Here is a 12,635-nt window from a genome sequence, read left to right as displayed (position 1 = left end):
GCCAATACAGTACACAACTTACTCGAGTAAAATCTATATTCAGCCCTGGGACTGAGGAAAGCCCTCCACCCATAAAGGCAGCCTGGGATAAAATGACTCCAAATGTGGGCAAGCAGGCAAACTCATCACTGCTTTCAAACAGGAACTTCAGATGATCTGGGTCTTTGGTGGACATGCCCACTCCCAGAGCATAGAGAATAGGCTGGATATGCGTGTAACTGTACACTGTAGAAGGTAACTTCTGTCCTATAGCCAGGGTCTATTAAAAAGAAAAAAAAAAAAAAACACAAAAAACTAAAATGAATGTTACCAATAATACACACATTAACAATGTATATATGTTTAGCAGATTTTTTTTTTTTTTTAATGAAGCAGCAAGCAGAGAGAAATACAGGTGTTGCCATTGTTGACTCTGCTGAAGATTTCCAATGGCTTCATACATTCAAGGTCACTCTAGAGCTGCATACTTTCCCATGATAGTGACTAGTTAATTCCTAAAAAATTCTCTTGTTTGGCTGTGGATAGGGTATGACCATACACTACGGTAGTCATTCTAGAAAAAAAATTCAAATATAATGATTAATGTATTCTATCACATGGGGACTTCACAAGGGCTATGAAGCCTTACTCTCACATGAGAGTTACCCTCAGCAAAGACCCTTTACATCTGTATTCATGCAGTAATGCAGAGTTACGATGGGGAAAAAAAAAAAAAGAAAGAAGCAAATGAAAAATAAAGAAAGTGGTACATTCAAGTGTTTGAATGCATCAACTTTTTTTTTTCATGAGCTCCTACCATTATATACTACAAGTCAAGCTAGTAGGGAAATTTAGGAGTGGGCAAACAATTAGTCTTATTAATTTTAGCAGCATCCATTGTACACCTAAACAACTGTAAGTGTCCACTACACAATTCAAAAGGTCACTTTATCAGTTTTAAAGCCCATATGTGGGGAAACCAAGAATATCTTTCCTTGCACTGGGGCTGTACTTACACTGCAAGGGTTAAATTTTCATTTACACCTAGGGTACAGGAAAAAGCACTTTTATTCACTTGATCCCTGCAAAAACGGCAGACTGTGCCTCCTACACCCTGGGTTGTGAACTGTCCCCTGCATAGTGTTAAATTATAGAAGAAACCTGCAACCACCAGAGCATAGCTGGGCAAAAAAAAAAGAACTTAAATGAACATGTGGGGACCTAAATGAACATTCAACTCTTGCTGTTCAGAGGCAGCCCCACTGAAAGGGAGTTTTGTTTTCCGTGGAGTTAACACTTAAAAGTAGTAGTAGTAAACCCATACAAGTTAATTTAATAATATGCTAGTATGGATCGCATACTAGCACATTATGAGAGACTTGAGCATAGAGCTCTGAAGAGATGACATGAGTATGTCGTCCCTTCAAAGCACATGCACCAGAGACATCACTGGCTGAAGAAATAGTGAATATCTCCTAAACGGTGCACATTTAGTAGAAATTTCTTATTATAAGCTTACTGGTAGGTACAAGTGTTCAAGCGGTGTTTACTACCACTTTAAGCTCTAAGAGGTCATAAGACAGATACGATTTATTGTCATTGAAAATAAATCCCACAACGAAATTATAAAAAAAATGATAAAAACACAAATAAAATTACATCCAACTGCACACACATATTAATAAAACATTTCACAGAATAAATACAAGCATCCCTTAAAATGGTAGTGATAGGTTAGCGTTACAGATTACAGTAAACACTCATGATGCAGGTCCCTTTTCAGCTGGAACATGATGCAAGTACAGGTTTTAAGAAATGTCACCTTCTAAAATAACAAATAACGACTTTTGAAGAAATATATATATACACACACACACACAAACACACACACACAAAAGGAGGTTATGCAAAATTGCCTGGCATATGTCTTTAACAGCCAATTTCCCACTATTGTCCACTTACAAATTAAGATAGTAACAAAATCTGTCTACTTGCTCATGGCTCTGAGCAAACACACACATGCATTTGTGTACAGAACCATATAATGTATTGAACTTACGTAAAAAAAACAAAAGCTTTGAAGCCCCCCAAATTCCCATGTGACATGCACAAGTTATTGTTGAGCACAGCATCTGTCACAGCAATATTCTGATAAATCACAGCTGAAGACTCGAACAGCGGTTTATACTGGTAGCAGTGAGCTCAATAATTAAGCAAATTTTCTTCCAGGATTCACATACTGGGAGAGGAAATTGCTTGGAGGTTGTGAGTCACCTTTATTTAGAGAAAAGGATGTCTGTATGAGTTCCTAGCATATTATGCTTCTAAACCTTCAGGGGCAGAATGGACCTTTATCAAGAAACCATTCTACAACTAAACAGGAAAAAGGAAAAAAAAAAAAGAAAGAAAAATAATTAAGATTTTATTTCTAAGACTGAACCTGTGGAGCCTGCTCTGCAAGATTCACATAAAAAAAACACGTTCAATAGAACACAATGTGAGATCTATGGCATCAATTCTGTTTTCTAGGGGCACAAACGATTTAAAAAAAAAAAAAAAAACTTACAGTATACTTTTAGTATGGTCAGTAAATCCCTGCTAGCCCGACTTTATAAAGTCATGTGTTACTTACATGTAAGAGGATTAAAAGTCTATAAAAGCTTCATGTAATTGGGTACAATTCACTCTGTATAATCAGCCTATATCTGGACTACACACAAGCAGTTCAGAATGTACAGTGAGCCACAGGGCCATAAAGAAAATGATCGGCATGGCTCTACCTACCATCTGAAAATGAGGAAGAAAACCCTTGTTTATTGGGATTTGTGCTGAAACAGTGACCTGTAAATACCTCCTGTTTTAAGAACCTATACTATACTTCACAGTGCTTCAGAAGACATTTTTTTTTTTTGGCACATCTAATCAACACTAAGTCACTGCAGGCCTCCCAAGCTTAACACAAACCAACTGTTGCTTTTAAAGTTTAACTAATTCTATGAGTAGCATTCTGGACTGCAGACTTATTATAGGTACTTATATAGCACCGTCAATTTACACAGTGCTTTACATATATATAGTACATTCACATCAGAACCTAATCCTCAAGGTGCGTACAATCTAAGGTCCCTAACTTACATTCATACATACACATACTAGGGCCAATTTAGACAGGAGCCAATTTACCTACCAGCATGTCTTTGGAGTGTGGGAGGAAACTGGAGACTTACCCTTTACAGTTTTGCAGAGCACAGTGGAAAGCATCATGTCCAACTGAGAGGATGCTATCTCCAGCCACACATGGCCAACACTATATAGGCAGTTTAAATGCATATCTGTTAGCCCTTTCACCTTCAAAAAGATATGTACTTCTGTTTATCCAGTTTTAAGATTTATAAAGCCAGGTTTGTGACCTGACTTTCATTGGTGCATTTATACAGTAAAGTTTGGTCACCTTCCCACCAGAAGTTGGTAATTGGACAGAGCAGGAGCAGACACATGGAGGTCAGCAGTTTCCTCTCCTTTCCTGGTAGCACATCTTTTTGGCTTAATCTTCCCTCTCCCTGTCTGATATCGACAGTACAGGGGATAAATTGAGGCGGATACCTAGTCCAATTCAGGTACTTAGATTAGTTGTATTTAAAAATACATTTCATGATTTTTAATGAAGGCATAACTGCATTAATTAGCTGTTTTTTTATATGTGCCTTGGTGTTCACCCTAAAACTGCAAGAACAATATTTTTTCAGTATACATATTTAGAAGAGCATGAGAAGTTAGGATTTTGATTATAATCCTTTAAAACAAAAAACTGTTTAAATGCACATCAATCAAGTGATATAAATAGATCAGTTACTGCAAGTCTTTGCACTGCTACAGCTCAGACTGGTATCTGGAATGTACTTTTATGCAAACAGATGAATATGGACCCGTAAGGCAACTGTTTTTCAACTGCAAATTCAAATATGTTTCAAATTGTCACGCAATGACACAGCAAGGGAACATGTCGGTAGTTTGCTTTAAATGCATCAAAAAGGATATAGTGATTATTCAACTGAGGAGGGGTGAGAGCAGAATTTAGCAGGGTAAATGCACCTATCTCCTATCTCCACTCTTAACTAGGAAAACGCATTGACTCCTGTTAAATTCAGAACAAGTAGTGTATTTATATTTGTGTATACGTTGACCAGTTCTCACCTCTAGCTGCACCCGTTTTATGACTGTAGTCTGTTTCCTGAGAAACATCCCCCACTATTCATGTGATCCTTCTCAGCTTCTAATTGGGGTGGAGTTGAATGTTCATTTGAGCATCTCCCTATAAATTTAGATCAGCTCATGGGGGGAGATCACTGATGGGGGGCACAGTCTCTGATGGGGGTGCTGCGTTGATGGAGTGCTAAGACGAAGCAGTTAAACACAGCAGTTGAACTAAAGCAGGAGAACTCAAGCAGCAGGAAGATACAACAGCAAGAAACTCTACTGCATGCTGGACAGACTGCAAGCAAACACCCCGGGAAACATCTCTTACATGCCTGAATCCCACTTCATCTCCCATGTTACTTTCCTCACCCTTCTCTTAACCTCTGGGGATATTTCAGCTCCAGAGGGGACGCAACCCCAGCTCAACCAGCTCAACTTGACCTAAAGACTTGAACCCTTGTTGACTGCCACCACAACGAGAGACCCCGCTGCACCCCAGACTGTCGCCACTCAAGCGCCCCTGGAAACCATCCATCCACACCCGATCCCCTCTCCCTTCTCCCCTAAACTCCAGCCACCAGAAGACACATCGATGAGATAGTCCAGCGGGCAGAGGCGTATCGACAACCAAGCCTCGCACCTCTCCTATCCTCCCTCCTGGGCACCTCCCTAAAATGCCTCTTCCACTCCTCCTCCTCATTTTCCTCTCCTCCGTTCCCAAAATCCATTCACTATATCCCTCTGCTCCTCCCAAACAATTGTATATTGTGTCCTCACTGCTTCCTTCACCCCTCTACGGCACCCACCATCTCCTCCTAATACTCCACTCTCCCACTGACCCGAACACCTCCACTAGTAGTTTCACACGCTCCTGCACATCCCGCTCCCATGCCACCTTTCTCACCCTTCTCCTCCTCCTAACCGCAAGGGACATCTCCCCGAATCCTGGCCCTCCACCACCTCCCTCACCCACACAACACCCTCCTGCCTCCACGTCCTGCCGTAACCCCCGCAACTTAGTATCTGTCCCCCTGCTCCCTAAAATCACCCCCCCCGTTTTCATGTGCACTCCTGAACGCCTGATCGGTGTGCAACAAGCTTACCGCCATCCACGACCTCTGTTTCCAGCTCCCTCAACCTCCTAGCGATCACGGAAACCTGGATCCAGGCCACTGAGTCTACCTCCCCTGCTGCACTCTCCTACGGAGGTCTCACCTGAACCCATCCACCCAGACCCAACGGTCGTAAAAGTGGTGGGGTTGGTCTGCTCCTGTCACCACAGAGCACCTTCCGAGTCCTCCCAATCCCCCCCTCTCTATCCTTCTCCTCCTTCGAGGCCCACTGCATCCGACTATTCTCCCCAACCCCCCTGAAGATTGCTGTGATATACCGGCCTCCTGGATCCATATCCCGCTTCCTGGATGACTTTTCCTCCTGGCTACCCATCTTCCTCTCCTCTGAGCTACACACCATCATCCTTGGGGATTTCAACATCCCTGTCAACCTCGACAACCCGGACACATCCCACCTCCTCCTTTGCACTTGCACAGTGCATACAATCCACCACCCACTCCAATGATAATATCCTTGATCTCGTCTTCTCCAACCGCTGCGCTCCCCACAACCTAACACCCCCTTCCCTCTCTCTGACCACAACCTGATTACCTTCTCTATCTCCTCGTCCTCCAACGCCTACCCCTCCAAATGTCACACTACTACCAACCATAACCTCCGCAACCTGAACCCTGCCCCCCTCCACTCTGCAGCTGATCAACTCTATGACAGCATCCTTCCCCTGTCCTGCCCCGACTTGGCTATGACTGCCTATAACAACACGTTGTCAACAGACCTTGACTCACTAGCGCCTTTAACCACACGCAACATCAGACCCCGACCGCTCCAGCCCTGGCAGACTGATCACACCAAATCCCTGAAACAACACAGTCGTGCCCTGGAGCGACTATGGTGCGAAACCAAATCCCAACAAGCCTTCACCCGCTACAAATCTGCCTTCCACATCTACACCTCCTCCCTCTACGCAGCCAAACAAGCCTACTTCCTGACCCTCATCAAGGCCCTCTCCTCCAATCCTCGCCGACTCTTCTCAACCTTCAACTCTCTACTCTCTCCACCCCCACCTCCACCCAGCACCTCACTCACCGCCCTTGAGATTGCCAATCACTTCAAAAACAAGATTGACACAATTCGCAAGGACATCGCCGCAACTCACACTCCCTCTCAATCCGTCCCCTCTCACACAGATACCCCCTCATTCCCCCTCTCCCTCGACATAACCCACAGGGACTTAGTCACTGGTCAAACTACTTCCAACCCTGTTCCCCCTCACTCAGCTACCCCCTCATCACCCCTCTCCCACGGCCCCACCACTGCTCTGACCTCCATTTCCACCCCACATTCCTCATACCGAAGCCCCCTCAACACTCCGCACCTTTGACCTTACTACCATCGAGGAAGTCTCCAAGGTCCTCTCTGATGCCCGCCTCACCACCTGCCCCCTCAAACCTATCCCCTCACAACTCCTCCAAACCTCCTTCCCCCTCCATCCTATGCTCCCTCACCCACATCTTTAATCTCTCCCTCTCCTCCGGCACTTTCCCCTCCCCTCTGAAGCATGCACACATCACCCCCATACTTAAAAAGCCCTCCCTGGACCCCAATGACCCGAACAACCTCAGACCCATCTCCCTGCTCCCATTCACATCCAAACTCCTCGAGCGCCTAGTCTACACCCGCATGAGCTCTCACCTCAACGACAACAACCTCCTCGATCCCCTACAGTCCGGCTTCCGTCCCCTACACTCCACCGAAACTGCCTTACTCAAACTTTCCAATGACCTGCTAACCGCCAAAGCTAATGGCCACTATTCAGTGCTCCTACTCCTTGACCTCTTCGCGGCCTTCGACACAGTCGACCACCCCCTCCTCCTCAAAAAACTACACTCCCTCGGCCTCAGAGATTCTGCTCTCTCCTGGCTCTCATCCTACCTGTCACAAAGCTCCTTCAGCATTACCTATAATGCTACCACCTCCCCCTCACTCCCCCTCTCTGTTGGGGTCCGTCAAGGCTCTGTCCTTGGGCCCCTTCTATTCTCCATCTACACTTCCTCCCTTGGCCAACTCATACACTCTCACGGCTTCAACTACCACCTCTATGCCGATGACACACAAATCTATCTCTCAACCCCCCATCTCAACCCCTCGGTCTCCGCCCGAATCACACACCTACTGAGCGACATATCAGACTGGATGTCGTTCCACTTCCTTAAACTGAACCTCTCCAAAACCGAGTTTGTCTTCCCACCAGCCCGTACACCACCCCCCATTGACTACTCCATCATGTCCAACAACGCCACCATCAAACCCGCAGGCCAGAGTACTTGGTGTGATTCTGGACTCCAACCTATCCTTCCAGCCCCAAGTCCAATCTTTAACAAACTCATGCAGACTCCACCTCCGCAACATCGCCAAAATACGCACGTTCCTAACCCCAGAAACCACTAAACGGCTCATTCACTCCCTCATCATATCACGACTCGATTACTGCAACTCCCTCCTTACTGGCCTGCCTCGCCGCTGGCTATCCCCACTTCAGTCGATCCAGAATACGGCTGCCAGACTCATTCACCTTTCCAACCGCTTTGTTTACGCCACCCCCCTCTGCCAATCCCTCCGCTGGCTTCCGATTGTGCAACGGATCAAATTCAAAATCCTAACACTGACGTACAAAGCTGTCCACCATACTGCCCCGAACTACATCACCGACCTAATATCCAAGTACCACCCAACACGCACACTCCGCTCCTCACAAGACCTCCTTCTCTCTAGTTCCCTGGTCTCCTTGTCAGGGCAGGAGCTGTGGAACGGACAGGCAGGCCTAATGGTAGGGTCACGCACCGACAGACGACAACCAACACCCACAGACCGGAGTCCCTCAGGGCGCAGAGTCTAAGTCCCAGGCTGCCCTTCACCAGGGCCCCTGATGGTGGGGATGGACTTGACGCAGCCAGGGACCAGGTCGCGGCCCCCCTGAGACACCCTAGCTGTGGTAATGGCCGCCGCAAATGGCGTGTAGCTGGTAGGAACCAGATAAGACAATAGCGTAGTCGTGCAGGCCGGGTCGATAACGGGACAGACAGTACAGAACGGTAGACAAGAACAACAGGTCACAAGCCGGGTTCAGCAACGGGAGGTCAGATAAATGGATAACGCAGAGAATAATCTAGTCAAAAGCCGAGTCAGTTTCCAGGAGAGCTACGAGAGTAGAAACAGAGCTTGTTGCAACACGAACATACAAGACACGTGCAAAGAGCACGTGCGGACAACAGGCTTATATGTGATCAACCACACCCCTCTGGGGGATGGACCGCAGAGGCCTGAAGGCATAAAAGACTCCCACCATGCTCTGCAGAAACCCAAGATGGATACCAGCACATGAAGCAGCATAACCTCTGGAAAAAGGTAGGACCTTGACAGTACCTCCTCCTCAAGGACCCCTCCCCCTCCACGGCTCAACAAAAGGCTTCTGAGGAAAGCCAGCATAAAAAGCGCGGAGAAGGGCAGGAGCATGAACATCCATGGAAGGAACCCAGGAACGCTCCTCGGGACCATAACCGCGCCAATGAACCAGGAACTGCACCCGACCGCGCACCAATCGAGAGTCCAGGATCCAGCTCACCTCATATTCCTCATGACCGTCAACCCGGATGGGACGGGGCCGAGGCAGAGAGGTAGTGAAGCGATTGCAGACCAGAGGCTTCAACAGGGATACATGGAAGACATTGGAGATCCACATCCCAGGAGGAAGGGCAAGGGCATAGGCAACCGGATTCACCTTGCGGAGGATGCGAAAAGGGCCGACAAAACGGGGGGCCAGTTTGGGTGCGTGCACCCGAAGATTGCGATTGCGAGTAGACAACCACACCCGATCTCCGACCTGGTATGAAGGAGCGGGCAGCCGCCTGCGATCAGTCTGGAACTTCTGGCGCTGTGCTGAGTCCTTCAAGGACTTCTGGATCTGCCCCCATGAAGAAAGCAGGGCAGCAAGATGGTTCTCCACAGCCGAAATGTCCTGTGGTGAGAACCTCTCAGGTAATACTGCAGGTTGGAACCCATAGTTGGCCATGAAGGGAGACATCCCGGAGGAGGAGTTGACAGCCGAGTTCCTGGCAAACTCCGCCCATGGCAAGAGATCGGTCCAATCGTCCTGATGGTCCGAGATATAGCAGCAAAGGAATTGTTCCAGGGCCTGGTTGGACTGCAGGTGGTAGGCTGAAGAAAAGGAGAGCCTGATACCCAACTGGGAGCAGAAGGCGCGCTAGAACCTGGACACGAACTGACTCCCGCGGTCCGAGACAATCACCCTGGGCAACCCATGCAGGCGAAACATCTCCTTGGCAATAACCGTGGCTAGTTCTTGCGCCGTTGGTAATCTCTTGAGTGGAACACAATGGCACATTTTGAAAAACCGATCGACGACCATGAGAATGACCGTATGACCCCGAGACACAGGGAGGTCTACAATAAAATCCATGCCCAGGTGTGACCAAGGACGCTCCCCATTGGGAATGGGTTGCAGAAGGCCCAATGGAAGATGCCGTGGAGATTTATTCAGGGCCCTCGAGCATGTGCCTCCATTCCTTGAGAGCCAGAATGATGGCCAACAACTCCCTATCTCCAATCTGGTAGTTGCATTCTGCAGTGGAAAGCTTCCTGGAGTAGAACCCACAGGGAAGTAGGGGTCCATCGGGCGACCGACGCTGAGACAGGAGAGCGCCTACTCCCGTCTCAGATGCATCAACCTCGAGGACGAAGGGCAACCCAGGATAGGAATGCAACAGTATCAGAGCCGAAGCGAAGGCAGATTTCAGAGCCTCGAAAGCTAAGATGGCCTCGGATGGCCACTCGTGAGGATTACTGCCCTTCTTGGTTAGGTCTGAGAGAGGCTTTGCCAGCATGGAGAAGTTCCTGATGAACTTCCGATAATAGTTGGCAAAACCCAAAAAGCGCTGAATGGACCGAAGACCATTGGGACGAGGCCATTGTAGAACCACCGCAACCTTCTGAGGGTCCATGGAGAATCCCACCGCAGAAATGATGTAGCCCAAAAAGGCAACCTGGGACCGGTGGAATTCACACTTCCCGAGCTTACAAAAAAGTTCGTTCTCACGTAACCGTTGCAGCACCCGCTTGACATCCTGGATATGGGACTCCATGGAGGCAGAGTAAACCAGGATGTCATCCAAGTAAACCACCACGCACTGCTGCAACAAGTCACGAAAGACATCATTTATGAACTCCTGGAAGACTGCGGGCGCGTTACACAACCCGAAGGGCATCACCAGGGATTCATAGTGACCGGTTCTGGTGTTAAACGCGGTCTTCCACTCGTCCCTCTGCTTGATCTGTACAAGGCTGTATGCCGCCCTAAGGTCGAGTTTGGTAAAGACCGTGGCTCCCTTGAGGCGGTCAAACAACTCGGTAGTCAACGGGATAGGGTAGGCATTCTTGATGGTGATACGATTGAGACCCCTATAATCGATGCAAGGCGTCAATTCACCACCCTTCTTTACGAAGAAAAAGCCCGCTCCTGCTGGGGAAGTAGACTTACGAATGTGCCCCCGGGAAAGTGCATCCGCAACGTACTCCTCCATGGCCTGATACTCCGCAACCGAAAGAGGATACACCCTGCCACGCGGAGGAGTGGCACCGGGTTGCAAGGGTATGGCGCAGTCGTAAGAACGATGGGGAGGTAAGGCACCAGCGCGCACCTTGTCAAACACATCCAGGTACTCCCCATAGTCGGAGTCCGAGGAGGCACACAACACCTTAACCGGCCCACGGATGCACCCGGCCCCACACTGTGGAGACCACGAGAGAATTTCGGCCATTCGCCAATTAAAAGGTTAGATTGTGCTTCTGGAGCCAGGGATAACCCATAACCACAGAATAGTGCGGGGAAGAAATTACCTGAAAACAGGCCAACTCCCTGTGAACAGCCCCAATAGCTACTTCAAGCGGCAGAGTCTCGTGGGTAACCTGCAGCGGTTGCAGGGGCCTGCCATCTATCGCCTCGAGAACCAATGGGGTAACTCGAGCCTGCAGGGGAATGGAGTGCTGGGCGGCAAACGAGCTGTCCACAAACAACCTGCCGGCCCCAGAGTCTACCAACGCCTGGGCTGTCACCGAGCCCTCCGCCCAATGGAGGACAACGGTGATCAGTGGTTTATCTTTGCGGAACGCCGGGGACGAGGAGACTCCACCCAAGATCTGTCCCCGACAGGATCTCAGGTGCGAGCGTTTCCCGGACGGACCGGACAGGACTGCCGAAAGTGCCCACCAAGGCCACAGTACAGGCAGCGACCCTCCCGACGCCAAGCGGCCGGCTCTCCCTCGGAAAGGCGAGCAAACCCCAGCTGCATGGGCTCACCACCAGACAAGCCATCCCCAGGAGGCGTGGGAGGAGAGGGAGGAATGGGTGGGACAGAAAATGCAGGCGCCAGTCGGTTGGGAGGCCTCCGCAGGCGTTCCTTGAGTGAAGGCCTCTCCCTGAGCCTGGTGTCAATCAGGATTAAGAAGGAAATGAGTGCTTCCAGCTCCACAGGCAGTTCCTTGGCTGCAATCTCGTCCTTCAACGCATCTAAAAGACCATGAGAAAAAGCAGCCACCAGAGCCTCATTGTTCCAGCCCACCTCTGCCGCCAGGGTACGAAACTCTATGGCGTACTCGGCAACGGTCCGTGAACCCTGATGCATGGACATGAGCAGCTTGGCAGCCGAGGTGGAGCGAGCCGACACATCGAATACCCTACGGAAGGAGTCGACAAAACCGGAAAACTCGTGAATCGCCGGGTCATTCCTCTCCCATAAGGGATTTGCCCAGGCCAAGGCCTTGTCTGAGAGCAGCGAGATGAGGAAACCCACCTTTGACCTCTCAGTTGGAAAAGCGTGGGGTATTAACTCGAAATAAATGCCCACCCGGTTGAGGAATCCACGACACTGACTCAGGTCACCCCCCAAGCGCTGTGGAAGAGGAGCTGAACCAGTCATACCTCTAGGTACCGCGGGTACCGCAGCAGCCGCGGCGGTAGGCGCAACCACCGGAGCAGCAGCGGGAGCGACCACCAGAGTGACAACCGGCCTAATAGCACCAGGGGTAAGGTGCGCGGTGCGTGCAAGCAGAGTTTGCAATGCCTGAGCGAATTGATCCAACAGGAGATCCTGTTGATCAAGTCTGGCGACTAACATGGGAAGCGAAGGCGTACCTTCACCATCAGGATTCATGGCATTTGTGTAATGTCAGGGCAGGAGCTGTGGAACGGACAGACAGGCCTAATGGTAGGGTCACGCACCGACTGACGACAACCAACACCCACAGACCGGAGACCCTCAGGGCGTGAAGTCTAAGTCCCAGGCTGCCTTTCACCAGGGCCCCTGATGGTG

The 12,635-nt window shown here is 49.2% G+C and overlaps 1 protein-coding gene across 1 annotated transcript in view; it reads right to left on the bottom strand.

Annotated features, from left to right (window-relative positions):
- HSD17B4 (hydroxysteroid 17-beta dehydrogenase 4) overlaps nucleotides 1-12,635 on the bottom strand; it is a 388,773-nt gene that overhangs the window by 165,255 nt on the left and 210,883 nt on the right. Inside the window, exon 13 of the mRNA XM_089673464.1 lies at nucleotides 23-259. Coding sequence (XP_089529590.1) covers nucleotides 23-259 — 237 coding nt within the window. The remainder of the gene's footprint in view (nucleotides 1-22; nucleotides 260-12,635) is intronic.

Source organism: Staurois parvus, unplaced genomic scaffold (assembly GCF_062004578.1).
Source record: "Staurois parvus isolate SC_StPar_1 unplaced genomic scaffold, SC_StPar_1.0 ptg000004l, whole genome shotgun sequence".
Classification (NCBI taxonomy): Eukaryota; Metazoa; Chordata; class Amphibia; order Anura; family Ranidae; genus Staurois; species Staurois parvus.
This window is presented reverse-complemented; position numbering and strand designations above follow the sequence as displayed.